The following is a 21,171-nucleotide window of genomic DNA, read 5'->3' as shown; positions in this document are numbered from 1 at the left end:
TCGTGAGGTTGTTCCTCAAGCTTTTCCTCTATCTGCACCCCTGAGTTATACAATAAATTATAGGAATGAGCAATAGGATGGGGGTGGGACAGATGGGAGCAATAGGGACACTAGGATAATGTAGAAAACATGAGCCTTATCCTTACCTTGTGCTTGTGATGAATTATGTTCCTATTCACCTGAGAGAAAGAGACAGAGAGCGAATGAATATGGATTTTCTGAGTTAGCTTTGGGAATGAGGCTGCCTGACATCCAGACTAAAGCTGTGCCATCGTGCAAAGAGGGAGGGCTGATTTTTATTATCTCCCCTTCCCTCTAAAGCCCATTGTGCCTCCTGAAAATATGTCCCTGGGGGTCATGAAGCCCTCATGGACATATACTATTTTCAGGAGGTGCAGTGGGCTTCAGAGGGAAGGGGATATTGTCAAAAAAATTTCCCTCTCCCACTTGCGTGGTGGCACATTTTTAGTCTGGATGTCAGGAACTGCTGAACCGAGATGGTATTCGTCTGGATGTTAGCTGCTGCAGTTAGGATATATCTCTGAACCCGTTCCTGATTGAGAGAGAGGATCTCTAAACTTACATTTTCCTGATGTCACTTGAGTAAGAGATATTAAACATGGGCTGATATGAAAACTGAAAGAAAATTTTGCCCAAGTTATTAGCCATGCAAAGATTGGTTGCAAAAGCTGGAGACTTACTACAAATAGCACCTCCAGGGGTAAATAGAAGCTTTTGGGGGATTTTTGGCAGAAAAATGACACAGGGAAAAGTGTTAATATGCCTGCACTACAGTAATGATTCAGACTGGGGGGCCCATGGCTGCTTTTCGGAAAACAACTGCATTGGGAATTACAACTGGAGTTCAATAACATGTTTAATGTCACATCTGGTTTGACTTTAGTTGGTCAAGATTACCTTCTTGGTAAGAAGCATAAACTGGGTGCAAAGATATTTGGGTGAAAAATAGTTATTCCACAATGAGGCTGTTCTCATGACCAGCCTAACCCTGCCTGGGCTTGCCAATCGTGGATATTCAGGTCACAGTTGGCAAGGCCTGTCATCATTTCCTATTTGCATATACTCAAAACTGCGGTTGGTAAAACCGTGGTTGGCAAGGGATGACTGTAGCTCTTTTGATCACTCTCCACTAACTCTGATATGTATAGGTCTCCATCTGCTATTATGCAACTGTTTCCCACAACGGCAATATTTTGTTCTTTGTAACAATTTTTGTTTTATATTATGTTCTAAATGTATATCCAACATTTCATCCAGTACCAGGCTCACAAGGTGACTCACAGAATAATCAGAAAGTAGGATCTATGGCTTGTTCTGTCATTACCTCAAACTCCTTTTCTGGATTCCAAATCACCATGTCTGCATCCATCCCTGGGCTCAGTGACCCTTTGCGATCTTCTAATTTGCTCAGAATGGCAGGATTTTTGCACATCAGTTTCACTATGTCATGCAAAGTGAATCCTCTGGATTTTGCAGAGGTCCAGAAAAGAGGAAGACCTGTGTGATTTCCAGTCACAATTAGAAAAGGAATATATTGACCAGGAGATTATTCTCAATAGATTCATTCTCAAAGCAAATCACTTGCCATGCCTTAGAACTACTAGGCCTGAATATCTGATAGAGGTCTATAAAAAACAGGATGAATTACTTTTCAAATGGAGACTGCACATATTATTTGTGGCATTGTGGAACTGCTAGTAAAATGGTTTACACTTGTTTTATTGCCCACCCATACTTTCCATGATGGCGGCACTGCCATCACTCTTCAAGGGCAGGAATCAAATTATAAGGTAAAGATCCCCTGTGAATATGCATTATGGAAGCTGAACATCCCAATGAGGTGTACATGGTTCCCTAAGAGGCATGTTGATATGCAGATCTTAAAAACAATTTAAACTATTTTAGTGCAGCTACTCATAAAAATGGCAAGCAGCAGGTGCCATCTTGAAGAAACATACCCATCTTCTCTCTCACACAGGAGAGAATGCCTCTTCTAAGATGATGTGTGCTCTGACACATGAATACCTCATCTAACAACAATTCAGGTATCCTTTTAATGTAAGAATTATCCATTCATAGACAAATTTATGCAAAATTAATTGATATCAGTTACTTGATTCAAACTATATGATTATTAAAGATTTCTTTAAATGAGTGTAACAGATTAGGCCTTTCTCTTTCTCAAAGCAGCTCACTTTTGAGGGGGGAAATGCAGAATCATCCCAGGCAAGCTGCCTGGCTGGGTTTCTCATAAAACTAACCTATATTTCCGGTAGAATTAAAATGCTGCCGCTGCCACTCTTCTTATCAACAGAGCTTGAACCTCCCTAGGCTTGGGGTGGAAAACACTTCCCTGGAAAATCTCAGGGAAAACACTCTTTATTTTGCTATTGGATAAGTACATAAACCTTCCACGTGTAGGCCTAAACCTGATGAGAAAACTAATAGCTGCTGAGCGCTTGAGGATGCTTTGCATCAGAAAAATCCTCTTTCTGCCCTCTCTTTTTCTTGAATTAAAAACCAACCTTGAGAGGCTTGTAAAAAGAAAAGAACAAAAAACCCCAGTTTTATTCAGTTACTACAGACTGCTTCTGTTTGAGGCTTTGAGGTTTTAAATACACTAAAAAATACTTAGTAGGTTACAAAAATAAGTTGTAACCTTAAGCAGTTTCAGGTTGCATTTAGGCACGCTTAAAAGTTTAAAGAGTTCTTTGCAATGCCCTAGGTAGATTGAGTGTAGGCTAGTGTATCTTATTTTAATTATGTTGCAGGTAAACAATAATAGAACAGTATCAGGAATATGCAAAGCACACACACCAAGAAATATAAGTTTCTAACGCAAAATCTGACCAACAAACTGTTCCCTATGCTGAATTCCCTTTTCCTTGAAAACTCACCCAACATCTGATGAAATCTTGTCTCTCGAGGATCTGTAATTATTCCATGTGAGAAACCTCTATGCTGGCTTTGACCACGAGGGAGCAAAAACTCCATGCCCCTCACTAAGCCTTTTCGCACTTGCTTCTCCAGCACAGAACACCCTTCTAGTTCCCAGAATCCCCAGCAACTGCTCTCTAGGTCCCACCCACCTGGTGTACTAATTGGCTGCCCTGGAGTTCACCAGCCTGTCAGTCGAGACAAAGGTTCACTCCCTGTTAACACTTTAGAGGGAAGGGAGGCTGATCACTACAATGAGTGTCAGCCCTAATTTGCACAGAAGAAAGCTCCACTGAGTTCAGTGGTACTTATTCCATAGCAACTATGCTTAGGATTCCAGGCTTTGGTTGATTGAGCTTCCATTTTTAAAAAGATAGTATGGTTTACATAGTGAAAAACCAAACAACTGCATAATTTGTAATTTGAATGGGATATTGTTTAATTATATTCAAGAATGCTAAGGGCACAAGAGGAAACAGTGTCAGATCTTCTTAGGTCATGAGGAGAGAACTTTCCATTCTTAGTAGCATCTACAGTACTTATGAGATAAAGAGAAGCAAAAGAAAAGTGTATGGCAAATAATAACAATGTAGTTCACAAACATCCTACCAAACTGTAGTGAGGCAATCCCTGCCTGGGCCTTGAGGAAATCCCCACTGTTCAAATCACTCAGGTCTGGGGACCAAGGTACATGAGCGGAGACAACCATGTCTATCTGCCCTACTTGCACAGCTTCCCACAGCTGCTCCTGGAGATGTGAGAGAAAGAGAAGGAGATAAAAATACAACAAATATTTATATACCGCTTTTCAACAATTGTTCCCAAAGTGGTTTACATAGAAATAAAAAAATAATTAAAAATAATTAAAAATAAAAATAAAAATGGCTCCCTGTCCTCAAAGGCCTCACAATCTAAAAAGGAAACATAAGATAGACATCAGCAACAGCCACTGGAGGGAAGCTGTGCTAGGGATGGATAGGGCCAGTTGCTCTCCCCCTGCTAAATAAAGAGAATCGTCACTTTATTTATTTATTATCTACATTTTATATCTCGCTCTTCCTCCAAGGAGCCCAGAGTGGTGCATTACATACTTAAGTTTCTCCTCACAACAACCCTGTGAAGTAGGTTAGGCTGAGAGAGAAGTGACTGGCCCAGAGTCACCCAGCAAATATCATGGCTGAATGGGGATTTGAACTCAGGTCTCCCCAGTCCTAGTCCATCACTCTAACCACTATACCATGATGACTCTCTTTAGAAAGGTACCTCTTTGCTCAGTTAGCAGATAGGTTAAGGAAATATTTTAAGTTCTCTTTGGGCAAGATGAAAAGAGTGGCTGACATGCTTTGCACCCTCCAGCAATGGAAGGCAGGCTGTGGAACGCTGCAGGTCCAGAAAAAGCCTTTAGCATTCCTGTGCTTCTTTGTGCAGTGAACTGGGTGGAGAAGGGGAGGTATGATTTTTGCTGCTGCCCATCACTTTATGTGACTGCGGGGGGCAGGATTGTGCTCTCGGCCCCTGAGGCAGACATGGAGGCCACCATTTTGTATTCCGCCACATGATGCGGACGAACCAATTGAAATACAGGAGCGGCCAGCTCCATACCATTCATTCTCAGTGGCTTGGAATGAGCAGCCCTCCCTCCCGCCCATTTCAGTGAGGGGTGTCCGGTCGCCATTTGGGGCCAAGTCGGAATTTTTTTAGTCACACCTGATTGGCCTTGGGGTGGCCTTCCCCCCCCCCATATCTCACTGAAACTGATTTTGGGATGTCATCTCTTGATTGGTCACTTTGCCGATGAGTGCGGGTTAGTTTAAGTTTATTAATTGGTCTTTGACTGGAGGACCATTTAAGGTGAGTAAGCAAGCCGAGGAGCAGCCCTTGCAGATTTTGTGGCCCTTGGGCTGGGATCCACCCCTACTCGGGGGCAGGCTGGCACCCACCACTCAGAGTTTTGCGGCCTGAGTGGGTGGTGCTGTCTGACCTCCCTTCAGTGGGGTTTTACCCTGTGGCTGTTATGATGTCCGGATTCAGTCTGGGCGGAACTAACGCCCAGTCTGTCGCCCGGAGTTGGGCAGTCCTCCTTATGAGACTGACCCCTGGTTGGGGTAACTACATTCTGAATTGTCATGCCTCGCTGCAGGATTTGTATTAATTAAATTAATAAAATGGCCCTAGTTCATTCAACTATACGTGTCTTGTCTTTTTTGGGGCCTGGGGGTGCAATGTGTCTTTCCTCCCCTATCTAAGTTTTTCATTCCTTTCTCCAGTTTTTTCCAGATTTTGTAAAGATTTGCTTCCTGCTATTGAATCTAAATAAACATGTCATCAATAAACAGAACATTTTTATTTGCTTCTGTGGCTTATGAAATTTGACATAAACTTGCCCAGACAGTAACCACTGCCTGTACTGGTGATCATCTGAAAAATTGTTCTGTTTTATGTTTGCAGATACATACTTTCTGTCCTTTCTATTTATATGTTGAAATGACTCTGTATTTGTACCTGAGTGTTTTATTTGCAAGGTAGTGTTTCAGTCTCCTCAGTTTACATTGTGATTTTTGGTCAGGGTGACCTAAGGTTAGGTTGTTTATAACCTTAAGTTATCACAATGTAAAATTAAAAACAATAAACTTGACTGAGATGCTGATCTCATGCTTTTATTGTACATAATTGTGGTTACAAACAGTAGAAAGGCAACTGATACATGTTACTAATAAATAATACATAAAATGCTGAGGTAAAGTTGCTAGGATTTTCAAGGCAAATAGCGAAAGGAAGAACAAACCTTAAAACAAAGCTTTACAGCCAAAACAGAGCAGATGAGAGGTGTACAGTACAGCCCACTCAAAGAAGGTTTAATGAAACATAGTAATATTGAAGACAAATAAAACTAACAAAAACCTCGACAATGACCCAAGAACCCAAGGCAGGTGACGCTATCTGCTCTTGTTTTGGTGGCCACCAGACCATCAATGTTCCAAAGACAGATCAAAGTAAAAGGAAGAAAGCAGGATTGTGCAGGCCAATTAAAGTTCAAAGACCCCAAATCTATCTTTGAGATCCAAAGAGTTGCAGAAACAGAACTGCCTTTGTTATGTTGGCTTAGAAGGGGACAGCAAGTGAGGAGAAGTCTGCATTTTTTATCCTGGTCCAGTCAAGAATCACAAACATTGGGCTTGCTTGTATGTGTGCCATGTCAATTCTTTTCCTAACTAATGCCCTTGTCTCCTTAGAAAGCCTTCGAAAGCCCCGTCTCATACTTTTGAATGCAATGAGCTTACAGTATATCAACTACCAGCTCTTTTAAAGTGTTCTGGCTGAAGCAGAAAAGCAAACAGGAGCTAGCCAAATATATTCTGCTTGCACCCTTCATTTTAAAATATTTTATTTTGTTTCTTGTTTTCTTATTCTAATGTAACACACACACTGATGCATTAAAATAGTTCATTGTGGTGGTCACCTGTCACTAGGCAATTAATAGGGCTAACATTGGCATTGGGTGTCTCCTAGAAGCAATAATTCCATATAATAATGTGTGTCTGTGTGCGCATGCATGCACACTTGATCTTTTTTGGATGCGTTTTGGATCGCTGTCCAAGTTTTATGAAGAGCAACCTATAACCGCAACTGCAAAGTCTGGCAATCATATAGCCAGTTCCTGATTTATTCTGTTCTTGCTGAATTCTTGCAGTTATTATCAGCCATCTCTTTTTAACAAATCCCAGGTCAATCCACATGTGTCCTCTCTCACTTCAGTGCTTGAATTACAGGGGAGCTGAAGTGTGTGTGGTGGGGTGGGTGGGCTTACCTTTTGTGAAGGTTCTCTTTACTAATATTTGTAGGAGGTTGTGGTGGAGGCATAATGTGGCTAAAATTTTGGGAGTAAGGGGTTAAGGCATGAGGATCGCATTAAGAGTCCTCTTATCATTACCCCCCACATTTGAGCACTCTCTCATTTATAAATGTAATTCTTGACTTTTCTGGTTTAATGCTCTCATCTAGCTCATGTCTTCCATTTCCCAAGCATTTCATGGCCGCTCACCTGGTTGCTTTTCTCCCTAATAGGAGGGTGGCATTTATAGTAAGTGGCTCCTGGAGGAATGCATTCCGATGTCAAGTTGAGGTAGTGATGGGTCGTTTCTACAGTGATTGGCGCTCCCTTTTGACGTGCGTCCTTGATTATGGGTATGGCTCGAGCTGAGGAGAGATTAGTTATGTGGCATGGTATCCTGCAAAGTTGAAAGGATATGATGGTTACGCTTCTATTGAGAGCTCTTTTAGTTTGGCTGATCACTGCACTCTGTCGTTTCTGGGGCTGATGGCGAATGGCTTTATGATGAGCATGACATTTTTCAAAGTGTGGCCAGATATGGCCAAGAATCTTCAAGAAGTGGGGGCATAATATGGGGCATATCTACAAATGAATAAAAGTTGCAAAATGTGAAAAAGCTGTTTCCAAATCAATTTATTTTCAGAATTATTTTTAATTCATGAATCTGGGTCAACCATTTGAAATCTTCTAATATTTTGTCAATATTTTCAAGAAGCTAAACCTATGTAATTGGAATGATTACTAGTCCAAAATGCAGGAAGTGCATGCTTAGATTACTCCAGAACTGGTAACAACTAGATTGAAATTCTTCACCGTTTGCTTTCTCTGATTAGCTGGTTCAGAACCACCAGGGTTGTGACCCAATGGTTTCTGACCATTCCTTTTAACACTAGCAATTAGTATTTGCTTTCTTTTACTCTTTATATATTGAAACAAAGAAGGAAAAAGAAAACTGGTTATCTCCAAACTCCAGTGAAAGAAAGAAAAATCAAACTGGTCAAAAGGTCATCTTCTTACTTGTACTGGAGGCAGAGCTCAGCAATGGTAAGGGTGGCCTCCACTTCCATAGTATCAGGATGTGAGTCCAACAATGTGCTGTACTCTGTGGGGTCTGTGTGGGTAGAGGGGGAAAAAAGATAAAAACACACACGCATACGATGAATATTTATATACCACTTTTCAACTAAAGTTCTCAAGGCGGTTTACAAAGATATAAATAAAATGGCTCCTTGTCCCCAAAGTGCATACAATCTTAAAACAACAACAACAAAACATAAGATAAACACCAGCAACAGCCACTGGAGGGATGCTATGCTGGGGATGGATGGGACCAGTTGCTCTCCCCCTGCTAAATAAAGAGAATCACCATTTTAAAAAGGTGCCTCTTTGCTCAGTTAGCAGGGGACTAACTTGCTTCCTATTTGCCCTATTGAACCCCAGCACAAGGGTTAAACATCCAGTGGCTGTTGCTAGTGTCTACCTTATGTGTGTGTTTGTTTTAAAGATTGTAAACCCTTTTGGGTCCGGGAACCATCTTATTTATTATTTATTTTTCTATGTAAACTGCTTTGAAATTTTTTATTGAAAAGCAGTATATAAATATTTTTTGTCAGAGTCGTGCCTACAACATTTTAATACCAATACCCAAAGGTGAATGTTTATCATTTATTACAATGTTTATTCTTTATTGTCACACATTGTTACTGTAGGAGCACTGGCTCTATTTACGGAATTCAGAGATAGCAGGCTTGCAAAAGTCACTGATGGTTTGAACAGATTATTCCAAATGCTTAAGTACATTAAAATGCACTTAATTTTCTGAGAACAGATACTCCTAGTTCCCTTCATAACATAGGAAGATAGTACCCATTTCTTATTCAACCCAGATCTTCCTCTCTCCTATGCTGCGAGGAGGAGGCCATTCCTGGTATTTCAGTTCCTCTAGTTCACTGGCTGGAGGTGCAGCCTTTTTGCTCCCTCCTTGGTCATCCATCCTTTTGATGGTGAAAGATAAGCAAAAAGCCCAACAAACAATTCAGTTTAGAAGAACACTAGAACACACAGGGATGACTCAGGCACATGATAAGTAGGGATGTGCCCGAACCGGTTCGGAGGCCATGCTGGAGGCCTCCGAACCGGTTCGGATCTGAGCCGGTCCGGCGGCTCGGCACGGAGGGGGGTTGTACCTTTAAGGGCGGGGGGTAGTACTTCACCCCCCGCCGCTCTTCCCCCTCCGGCGCTGTGGTTTTTGGTAAAGTTTCTGGGGCAGCAGCGTTCTTCCCTGCTGCCCCTGCCCCCGTCGTTAGCCTGCCAGAGCCTAAGTAAGTAACACGCATGCGCCCGTTCCGGCGTGTGTGCACACCCGGAGCGTGCGTGGCGGCAGTGGGTGTGCACGCGCACCAGAACAGGCGCATGCATGTTACTTACTTAGGCTCTGGCAGGCTAACGACGGGGGCAGGGGCAGCAGGGAAGAACGCTGCCGCCCCAAAAACTTTACCAAAAACCACAGCGCCAGAGGGGGAAGAGCGGCGGGGGGGGGAGTAATACCCCCCGCCCTTAAAGGTACAACCCCCCTCCGTGCCGAGCCGCCGGACCGGCTCGGATCCGAACCGGTTCGGAGGCCTCCAGCATGGCCTCCGAACCGGTTCAGGCACATCCCTACTTATCCCGGTTTGGAGCCATGCACATCCATAATGATAAGGGGGGGAAAGAGCACCCATGGCCCCTACCCCAGCAAACATATCTGATAGGGCAAAAGGAAACATACAGACCCAAATTATCACCATACATACCCTCTTGTACAGGCACCCACTGATTTGGCTCCTGTTCTGCATGGAACTGAGAAGATCGTTCAAAACAGAAAGAAAATATCAGACTTGTAAAAGACCGCTACAAGATAACAATGCAACAATCTTTTTTTATGATGGTCAAATCTGAGCAAGGCCTACACAAGATAAACTATTCCCCAGGTGCGTAGCTGGGAAGGGGGCCCCCAGATTCGCCCCTCTCTCCAATGGCCCCTCAGAATGAGGGAGATGATGAAGAAAATAGGGAGGGATGGAGCTGGCGGACCCTCAGGAGCTCGGGGGCCCAGGTTCTTTGAACCCATCTGCTCAATTATAGACACACCCCTGCGATTCCCACAAATGCTAACGTTAAAGGGGTTTGTGTGTTAATAGAGTTAACCCCTCCATTTGCCACAGTTCTGTTGCAGTTGCTTTTACTAAATAAAAATAAAGTATGCTAGCTGCTTGTCTGCTAACATATCTGCTTTGACCCTAGGAAAATACAATGTATAGCGAGGAAGGTATAGGAATAGTAGCTCAGGAGTTACTGGTAGCTCCCAAGCTTATCGGAAATAGTTCTCCAGTCATTTGGTCTTGCTTCCCCCACACGTCACTTCCAGCTAGGGATGTGCACGGAACTTTATGGGCCTCCAAACCAGTTCGATCGACCGGCGGACTTTAAGGGTGGGGGAGGGTGCACCTAGTTATTTTTTATATGTAAAAAATAACTTCTTCTTATTTTTTACATATAAAAAAGAAGAATTTCTTATTCTTCTTACAAAATTTTATATTTTTATAAAAATATAAAAATTTTATATTTTTTATTGTGCAAGCCCCCATTTTGCTCCTGGCTCCACCTCCCCAAGCCACCATAATGACTGATTCCCAGAGGTGCACCTAGGTCATTTTGGAGCCTGGACCTAAAAGCCTTTGGAGGACCCCCCGGAGCAAGTTAAGCATCATTTTTCAATACATAGGTTCTTGAGGGCACAAACCACACCACCCAGAACAAACTAAAGAGGATTTTGGGGGCCCCAGGAAGAGTGGAGGCCCTGGACTTCAGCCCCAAAGTCCAGGTCTAAGAGTGCCTCTGCTGATTCCACTTCACCAAGCTGTCACTTGTGGAGTATCCCCTGCTAACTGATCCAAAAGGCACCTTTTAAAGTGGTGATTATCTTATATTTAGCAGGGGGAGAGCAACTGACCCTATCCAGCCCCAGCACAGCATTCCTCTAGTGACTGTTGTTGGTATCTGCCTTATGTTTTTTGTTTGTTTTGTTTTTAAAGATTGTGAGCCGTTTGGGGACAGGGAGCCATTTTTAGTTGTTATTCTTCTATTAAACCGCTTTTAAAACATTTCTTGAAAAGTGGTATATAAATATTTGTTGTAGTAGTAGTAGTAGTAGTAGCGTAGCTCCCAAGACTCTGGCAAGACTGTTCTTTTCTCTTTGGCACTTTATGATTCCCAGTAATACCCAAGAGTTGAGAGAGTGCAAAATATTGCCATTTGGCTGAAGAATCTGCTGGACTTGAGAAGAAGATTTTGAGAAAAATAGCAAATAGGTACACAAAAACCATAGGTAGCTGAATCGATCCATTGGGGGGAACTCCAAAGCCAAAGAAGGGACCAACTAAATAACACAAATAAGTGAGCAAGCTTTCAAGTTCTCCAGAACTAGTAATCAAACTTCAAACTAGTAACCAAACAGAACAAAATGGTGGGCAGCAAGGAGAGACAAATGCAGGCATGATGGAAAAGCTCCAAGATCTGCTTTGTTTGTAAAAGTCATAAGATGAAGTGCAGGAGAGACTTAATTGGATTAGCTTCTGCTAGGTGTAAGGCAGATTTCACTTTGCACCAAGGGCAAATATGTACTTAACCACAGAGATGTTGGAAAGACAGAGAAGAAGCCCAGATCCTTACCAGAAGTACACAGTCTGTGCCTTGCAATTCATTCATTGCCACATGCAAGTCCTGCAAGAGCACATGAGAAAAATCTTCCACACCAGTGGCCATCAGGAAGCACTGAAATCCAGGAACACCAGCTTTCAGCATTGGCAGAAGTTCAGCCTAAAAGACAACACAACATTAAACAGTCAGAATTAGAAGGAGGAGGATGTGAGAGTAACAAAATTGAATGCATACTAGTCACATGAGAGAAGCAGAGGAAAGTATGTGTTAATTTGAATTTCTGCAGGAATCCAGCTACAATTAGAGCAAAATCAGTGGTGAGTGGGCAAGATCAGAATGATCACCCACATATCTCTAGAGACTCAGCTCAATATATGCCAGTGTAGGTCATATTTCTAGAGGCACTTTGCCAAACATAGCAAACATTCAAAAAATTCTAAAAAATCACCCGATCGCATTACTGCCTTGTGGCTTGGGCGGTAGGCAGCACCTACGGTGCCCTGCCACCCAACCTGCTTCTGAGTACCTATGCACTACCCAAACTACAAACCAAGACTACAACAAACCACACACCTAACTACAAACCACAAACAAACCGAGAACCCACACTACAGAAAAATCTACAGGACTACACAGCACACCATGGTGCAAAATGTTCTTCCTGTGGAAGGAAGCAGGAAAAAAGCAAACCAAGTATACAGACCACAGAGCTGAATTAAATTTAGTCATGTATTTTATTTCTTCATTCTTCTCTTTGTGCCTGCATGCTAAAATAATTCTGCCTCAGACCGACAGGGCCACCACAGCTTTTCTGAAAGCCTGCAAGGCTGATAGACACATGGTGGCACCAGACCATTGACTCATCATTGGTGGTGCATGAGAATATGGGTGTGTGCACTACAACTAACAACAACAAGAACATCAACTTTTAAAAACATTAACTATTGACAATACCTACCTCCTGCTTTTGTGTGTGCTCTGCCACAGCCCCCGAGTGCTGCTGGGCAGGGGTACCAGTTCATCAGCATCACGGGCAGTGCCAGTGGGGGTGGGGGTGCATTTGTGTCTGCATGAGTCAGCAGCACTAATGGCAGACTGTGACACAGCTGGTTTGAGCAGGGTGGGGTGAGCTCTGAGCTGCAGTGGTGTTGTAGGTGGGTGAGGGTGACTGTGACTCATTCACTCACCCTCCACTTGCAGCTCAGGCTAGCCCAGCAGGGGGAGGTTGGCCTTGAGAAAGAAACCAAGCCAGCATATCACCACAAGCGATGGAGTGTCACCACATTCCCAGCCATGGAGAACACCCTCTCACTTTGGACACTAGCTCCCGAACGGGGCCGCACGGCCCCCATTCAGGAGTTGGATGGCCAGCGCTGCATTTGTAGCGCAGCCAGAAGCAGCTCTCCCTGCCTTGCCTGGCTACACTGCAAACACAGCGCGGGCCAGGATCCAACTCCCGAACGGGGCCGTGTGGCCCCGTCCAGGAGCCAGACCATGCCGCCCGCATCTGACGTCAGGTGGGGGGCGTGGCTAACCCCCGCGTCTGACGTCAGATGTAGGGGGTGGGGTGAGTGGGGCTGCAGCGGCCAGACACGGGCCGCCCGTGGTCTGGCTCTGCTAGTGCTGCAGAACACTCTGCTCAGCACCACTACAGGGCCTGGTCGACACCTTCTAAACCACTGACAAGGCACCAAGTACCCCTGTTTGAACAACAGGGTGGAACAAACCAGTAGAACTGCTAGCTGCATTGTCACTGCCAGACATGCCACACTGCTAGACTGGGAATTGGCGGGGGGCGGGCGCGGACCACACACTAAAAGTAGGTGTGCCAGCACCCTCTTTCTGGTTCCTATCAAGCCTCCTCTACTCTGTCTCTCTAACCTGTTCAACCAAGAGGTCCCTCCACCTGGGCAGCTGGTCAGGGGCTGACAGCATTGCCCTTCATAGTTGGGTCATCTGCTGAGTGACCCAGTTTTTTACATAGCCTCTCCACCACCCCAGTCCTCAGCTGATCTGCCAGGGCTTTGCCTTCCCTAGCAGCGAACGAGGTCTGGAGTTCGCACGCCACCTTCCAAAGGAGAAGCGCAGCAGGCAATGCCTGGCTCAGAGGCATTGCCTTGGTATACAAGCTTTTCATGGCAAACAGGAAGGGAATGGACTCAGAGATGAGATTCCATTCTGAGTTGGAGAGGTTGCACACCTGCAAGTGATACCTCCTGGCCAGGTTGTGGAGGTGCTGGAGCAAGAGAAGGGTGGAGTTCCACTGGGTCTCGACATCCTCAGAAATGAGGTGTCAAGGGAGGCCAAGCTCACGCTGCTGCTCACGGAGCATGAGCCTACTCACTCCAGTGGAAATAGGCTACAATCTTGTGGAACATCTTGTGGAGTACAGCCATGGAAGCAGCAGGACCTGTAAGCAGGATGCCCCGTTCCCTGGATTCCTTGGCCTCTTTGAGGCCAAGGGCATCCTTCACCACCAGTTGCAGAGTATGAGCCATGCAGCTTATGGACACACGCTGCAGCTGCCTTCATCACGTTGGCTCCATAGTCAGTGACAATGAAGCCCCACCTGAGGTTTGGCTTCCTGGTTAGCCATTCCTCAATGTGTCGGCTGTCCGATGTGTACTGCGTGTCCAAGGAGCAGAATGTATGTATGTATGTATGTATTTCAGCCCAAGGCCAGCATACAAGGAGCAGGATGGGCTCCACCAAGCTGAAGAGGGCATTTAGGAGCGATTGTGTCAATAGCTTGAGTATCGCCTCTGGACACTGGAAACTCCCTGAGGGCTGTCTGGAAACCACATGGCTCCATAAGCCACTGGGGGTGGACCATTCTAATTGGTCCACCACCCCTGCAAGAGGTTAGACGGAACAGTCAAGCTAAACCCCACCAGATGATGATCTGTCCATGACAAGAGAGTTATCTCAAACTCCCCCACCCCCAGATCATTCATTTACTGGTCTGCAAAGAACAGATCCAAAGTATGTATTGCCACATGCATAGGGCCCAATACCAATTGAGATTGGCCCATGGTTGCCATGGCAGCAATTAAGTCCTGAACCGCCCCTACTAGGGGGAACTCAGCATGGACATTGAAGTCCCCCTAGACAGTAAGTCTGGGGGAACCCTATGCCACCTCCAAGACCCCACCCCCAGTCAGCTCAGGTAGGGAGACTGAAGTGCAGCGGGGTGGTCAGTACACCACAGAATCCCTAACCTATATCGGAGGCCCACCCTCAAGGACAAACACTCAAAATCTGGATATTGCCTAACCTTTTTGGCTCAAATACCACATAACTGGAAGCAGGGATTGGCTTGCAAACTGTTGTAGATATGACATTCTCATATTATTAAACTAATGCATCTTTGCACAGTATAGATGAAACAAATGCAAGATTTCGGTTATCACAAGGATGGATTTGCATCCTCTGTTTAAAAGCTGCTAGGCTGGAGTGTCTGCCTCTCTTATCTTATCTGTTGATTGAGAGTGGCTCCATGCAATATTTGACAAAGCAAAATACTCCAAGCATCTTCTGAGCAGGAGCGGGTGAAAAAACCCTGCCCCCCCCCAATTGAAAGACATGGAACATTGTATATGTATATGTCTTTGTATATATGGATATGGATATTGTATGATATTCTGCTGGTCCAGCAGTGTAGGGAGGCTGGCGGCAGACTGTGTGCGGCTGCTCCCACAGCCCCCTGGCCCCACCCCCGCATCTGATGTAAGAGGCAGGGGGCCAGGCTTAAAGGTAGGGAGAGCCGTTCTGGCCGCGTTGCCAATGCAGCAAGGGCCAATTCCTTTCCTAAACAGGGCCGTGCATCCATGTTTGGGAAAGAGATTGATGAGCTCTGCTGCATTGGCAGTGAGATCAGGACTTTTAAAGCAGAGAGAGTCACGCCAGCCACACTGCCAAAACAGCACGGGCCGATTTCGGTTCCAAATGGGGCTGCGTGACCTCATCTGGGTCCGAAATAACACCCCTCGTGTCTGACATCCGATGTGGGGGGCATGGTGGTGGCCCGGGTTCTTTAAACCCGTTCGCCCAATGGTGGCTCCGCCCCTGTGCTGGTCTCATAATAAAGATTGATTGATTGATTGATTGATTATATTGTATGTCCCAAAGAGTCAGAAATAATAGATCTAGATCTAGTGTAGACAATACTGAGCTAGGTGGACCAATGGTCTGACTCGGTATATTTATTATTATTTATTTATTTATAGATTTGTATACCGCCCTTCCAAAATGGCTCAGGGCAGTTTACAGCACGATAAAAACAATTAAAACAAGTTAACAAAAAAACCCAAACTATTAAAACCAATTAAACAGCTAAAAACCCTGGAAATCAGGGCAACAATTTAAAACAATCTAGAACAGTTAGTCAATCATTTAATACCCTGGAAGGCCAAGAAAACAGGCAATTCCCTATGTTCCTATCTATCTATCTATCTATCTATCTATCTATCTATCTAGATATCACACTGTATGTCCCCAAAAGGCAGAAATCAGAGTTGGAATGAAAGAACAGCAATTTTCCCCCAACCAACATTTATTATACTGTTACATCAAAGGGGAAAGGTTTTCCATCCTGCACCACTGATTAATTGCAATTTACCCATATGTAACATATCTGGAACTACAAGGCAGTGCTTCCATGTCAAAGAATTTGCTTTTCAGTATGCCTTAGGCTCTAGCTTCTCTAATTTTAGAAACTGAGCACTACTTCTAAAGCCCTTTCATAGCACAGGATAACCACAACAATAGGATGGGATCCGTCTGCAGCTTCTCAAATTGAATAGGTTGTTTTGAAGGGATTCTTTTATTTCTGAAGTTCTCTCTCTTTCCCTAGCCTCTTCAATTCTCCCTCCAAAGCACATGGGACATGGGGAAGCTGATGTAGTTGCACTGCTGGATACACACCTGATTTCCAGGAATGATGCCCCCCCAAAAGGCAACATCAATATAGCACTGCCCTTTGGCAGACTGCAGCTTGGTGTCAAGGCCAGACAAAGTTGTGGTTGGAGGACACGAGTACCTGCAAAGGAGAAAGACAAGAGAGGAAGATGTATTTAGAAATCAAGTAAATTGTGCCCAGGCTTATTTCTAGTTCAATGCAGCTGTCAGTCTTGAAGCACCATCTACAATAATTTTTGAACATTTAATACGTTGACTGAACTTTCAGTCAACATATTAAATGACTTTTCCCGTTCTGAACTCATATTGGAATGCGATCTGATATTGCATGTGCTTGTCTGTGTGTTATTTTGGTGGTCTGTGTGTGTATTTTGGTGGTGTGTGTGTGTATACTGGTGGTGTGTGTGTAAGTTGCACACGTGTGTGTGTGTATCTTGGTGTGTGCATGTGTGTGTATTTTGGGGCTGTGCGCGCGCACATGTGCATGTGCATTTTGGTGCTGTGTGTGCACGCAAGCTAGTGTGTGTGTGTGTATTTTGGTGCTGTGTGTGTGCGCAAGAGAGAGTTTGCATGTATGGGTGTATATTTGGTGGTGTGTGTGTATTTTGGTGGTGCGTGCGCGCGTGTGTATTTTGGTAGTGTGTGTGCATGTGCCTGTGTTCATGTGTATTTTGGTGGTGAGTGTGTGGACGTGTGCATGTACGCATGTGTATTTTGGTGCTGTGTGTTTGTGCAGTGTGTGCCCATGTGTGGGTTGTTCATGTGCGGGTGTGTGCATGTGTGCACGCGTGTGTATTTTGGTCTTGTGGGGGTGCGTGTGTGCAAGTGTGTGTTTTGGTGATGTGTTTGTGTGAGTTAATGTGTGTCTGTATTTGGTGGTGTGCCTGTGTGCACGTGTGCTCGTGGTGCATGTGCGTGTGTATTTTCGTGGTGTGTGCACACGTGTGCGTGTGTATATTGGTGGTGTGCGTGCGCGTGTGCGTGTGTATTTTGGTGCTGTGTGTGGTGGTGTTTTTTGGTGGTGTATTTTGGTGGTGTGTGCCTGTGTGTATTTTGGTGGTTTGTGCCTCTGTGTGATTGTGTGTGTATTGGTGGTGTATGTGTGTGCACGTGTGTGTTCATGTTTATTTTAGTGGTGTGTGCGTGTTTATTTTGGTGGGGGTGTGCGCATGCGTGTGTGTGTGTATTTTGGTGGTATTTGTGTGTTTGGTTGTTTGTGGGTTTTTGTATTTTAGTGGTGTGTGTGTGCATGTGCGTGCGTGTGCATGTGTATGTTGGTGGTGTGTGTGCATGTGTGTGTATTTTGGTGCTGTGTGTGAGCGCGTGTGCACATGTATTTTGGTGGTGTGTTTGTGTGCGTGTGTATTTTGGTGGTGTGTGTGGTGGTGTTTTTTGGTGGTGTATTTTGGTGGTGTGTGCCTGTGTGTATTTTGGTGGTTTGTGCCTCTGTGTGATTGTGTGTGTATTGGTGGTGTATGTGTGTGCACGTGTGTGTGCATGTTTATTTTGGTGGTGTGTGCGTGTGTGTGTGCATATGTGCATGTATTTTGATGGTGTTTGTGTTTTTGGTTGTTTGTGTGTGTATATTTTGGTTGTATATGCGTGTATTTTGGTGGTGTGTTTGTGTGCCACGCGTGGGCACACAAACAGAAACCACCAAAATACACGCACACACACCACCATAATGCATGCACACACAAACACACACCACCAAAATAATCATGCATACATGCGCACACACACCACCAAAATACACACATGCACACACCCACCCCACCAAAACACACACATGGACACGTACACCACCAAAACACACAAATATGTACACACGTGCACAAATACCACCAAAATATACATGCACACATGCACATACATCACCACAGTACACATGCATACATGCACTCTCACACACACACAAAACATGAAAATTCACACACTCGCACACACACCACCAAAATACACATGCACACTCACACACGCCCAAACACACCACCAAAATACACACATACATGCGCATGCGTCACAAAAATACACGCACACACGTGCCCATGTGCGAACACACAACCAAAATGTGCACACACACTACCAAAATAAGCACGTGCACACCCCACCAAAATACACACACACAGGCACACCCCACCAAAATACACTCGCACTCTCTCACACACGCACACCCACCACCAAAATACATACACGCACACACTCCACCAAGATACACACATGCTCGCAAACACATCTCACCAAAACACACTCACACCACCAAAATACATACACACACCTCAAAAATACACACAAACACACCACCAAAATACACACACACACACCCCTCACCAAAATACACACACACAAACACCCCCAAAATACACACATGCACAAACACCATCAAAATACACACGCATGCACACACACCACCAAATACACACTGTGTGTGTGTATTTTGGTGGTTTGTGTGCGCATTTGTGCGTGTGTGTGTTTTTTGGTGGTGTGTATGTGTGCATGTGTAGTTTGGTTTTGTGTGTGTGTGCACGTGTGCATGCATTTTGGTGTGGTGTGTGTGCACGTGTGTGCATTTTGGTGCATGTGCATGTGCATGTGTGTGTATATTGCTGGGTTTTGTGCATGTGTGTGCGTATTTTGCTGTTTGTATGGGTTCGTGTGCATGTGTATTTTGGTGTGTGTGTGTGTGTGCATGTGTGTGTGTGTATTTTCGTGGTATGTCTGTGCACAAGTGCATTTTGGTGGTGTGTGCGCACGCGCATGTATATTGGTGGTGTGTGTGTGTCTGTGTGTATTTTGGTGGGGTGTGCCTGTGAGCATGTGCATGTGTATTTTGGTGGTGTTTACGCGCGTGTGTATTTTGGTATTGTGTTTGCGTGTTTGCGTGTGTATTTGGGTGGTATGTGTATGTGTGTGCATGTTCACGTGTGCGTATGTGAGTGTGTATTTTGGTGTTGTGTGTGTGAGTCTGCATGTGTATTTTGATGGGGTGTGTGGGGGCGCGTATGCGCATGTCCGTGTGGTTGGGGGACAGATGTGTGCGTGTTTTTTTGGTGTTGTGTGTGTGTGTGTGTGTGTGAGGGTGTGTATTTTGGTGATGTTTATGTATTTTTGTGTTATTGTGTTTGTGTTTGTGTGTTTTGGTGGTGTGTGTGTGTATATTTTGGTATGTATGTGTATTTTTGTAGTGTGTGTGTATTTTGGTGGTGTGTGTTTGCACTTGTGCTTGTGTGTATTTTGGTGGTGTGTGTTTGCGTTTGTGAGTGTGTGTATGTGTGTGTATTTTGGTGGTGTACATGTGTACACACAAAGAAACCACCAAAATACACACGCACACAAGCACACACACACACCACCAAAATACACCAATATACACACACGGACACACACATGACCAGAATACACATGCACACCACCAAAATACACACACACGCACTTGCACAGCACAAAAAACACACATGCACAAATGCACATGCACAGACACACACCATGAAAATTCATATGCACGCACACCACCAAGATACACACACGTACACCAGCACACACACACCACCAAAATACACACTCACACATGCACATACACATATACACACCACCAAAATACACATGCACACGTGCACACATACACTCCCAGCAAAATAACACATGCACACATACACCACCAAAATACACACACACACCACCAAAACACACACACTCCACCAAAATATCACACACCCCACCAAAATACACACACGTGAACACACAAGCACAAAACACCACCAAAATACACACACCCCACAAAAATAAACACACACACATGCACACGTGCACACACCACCGAAATACACATACAGACACACAGACACATAAACACCACCAAAATACACACACACCCCACTAAAATACACATGCACATACACACACACAAATCACAAAAATACACACGCACACACGCGCAAACACACCCCACCAAAATACACACACACACATGCAGACAGGCACATGTGTGCACACTCACCACCAAAATTCACATGCACACATGCGTGCGTGCAAATAAATCACTAAAATACACACAAGCGCACACGCGTGTACACATACACCACCAAAATATGCATGCACACGTGCACAGACACCACCAAATTACACACGCACACATGCACACACACCACCAAAAAACATACATGCACACACGTACACAAACACCACCAAAATACACACACCCCATTGAATACACTCATAAACACACACACAACCAAAATATACACTCGCACATGCACGTACACACACACCACCACCAAGATACACATATACACACCTCACCAAAAAAAGACACACACAAGACCAAAATAGACACACCCACCCCACCAAAATACACACCACCAAAATACACACAAAAACACACAACCACCAACACACACACACACACAAACACCACCAAAACACACACACAGACCACCAAAATACACACATACACCAACAACATACACACACCGCCAAAATACAGACAAATCACCAAAATACACACAGACCACCAAAATACACATGCACATACACACCACCAAAATAAACACACACGCACACATGCATGCACACACCCCAACAAATTAAACATGCACACGCAACCCCACCAAAATACACACGCAAACCTGCACACACAGACACATAAACACCACCAAAATACACACACACACACACACACCACTAAAAGACACATGAACACGAGCACACGGGCCCTCACACACCCCACCAAAACACATGCACACACACCACCAAATCACACACACACA

The 21,171-nt window shown here is 44.6% G+C and overlaps 1 protein-coding gene across 2 annotated transcripts in view; it reads right to left on the bottom strand.

Annotated features, from left to right (window-relative positions):
- LOC128348875 (allantoinase, mitochondrial-like) overlaps window positions 1-21,171 on the bottom strand; it is an 84,087-nt gene that overhangs the window by 1,611 nt on the left and 61,305 nt on the right. The window contains exons 5-12 of one of the 2 annotated variants that reach the window (XM_053304590.1): window positions 16,412-16,526; window positions 11,501-11,647; window positions 9,583-9,628; window positions 7,808-7,901; window positions 7,001-7,187; window positions 3,568-3,706; window positions 1,346-1,518; window positions 147-179 (exon numbers count right to left, since the gene is read on the bottom strand). In XM_053304590.1, the coding sequence (XP_053160565.1) occupies window positions 147-179; window positions 1,346-1,518; window positions 3,568-3,706; window positions 7,001-7,187; window positions 7,808-7,901; window positions 9,583-9,628; window positions 11,501-11,647; window positions 16,412-16,526 (934 nt within the window). The remainder of the gene's footprint in view (window positions 1-146; window positions 180-1,345; window positions 1,519-3,567; window positions 3,707-7,000; window positions 7,188-7,807; window positions 7,902-9,582; window positions 9,629-11,500; window positions 11,648-16,411; window positions 16,527-21,171) is intronic. The other variant, XM_053304591.1, reaches the window with a different exon arrangement.

This window comes from Hemicordylus capensis, chromosome 3 (genome assembly GCF_027244095.1).
Source record: "Hemicordylus capensis ecotype Gifberg chromosome 3, rHemCap1.1.pri, whole genome shotgun sequence".
Taxonomy (NCBI): domain Eukaryota; kingdom Metazoa; phylum Chordata; class Lepidosauria; order Squamata; family Cordylidae; genus Hemicordylus; species Hemicordylus capensis.
Note: the sequence above shows the minus strand (reverse complement) of the source record. Positions and strands in the feature narration are given on the sequence as shown.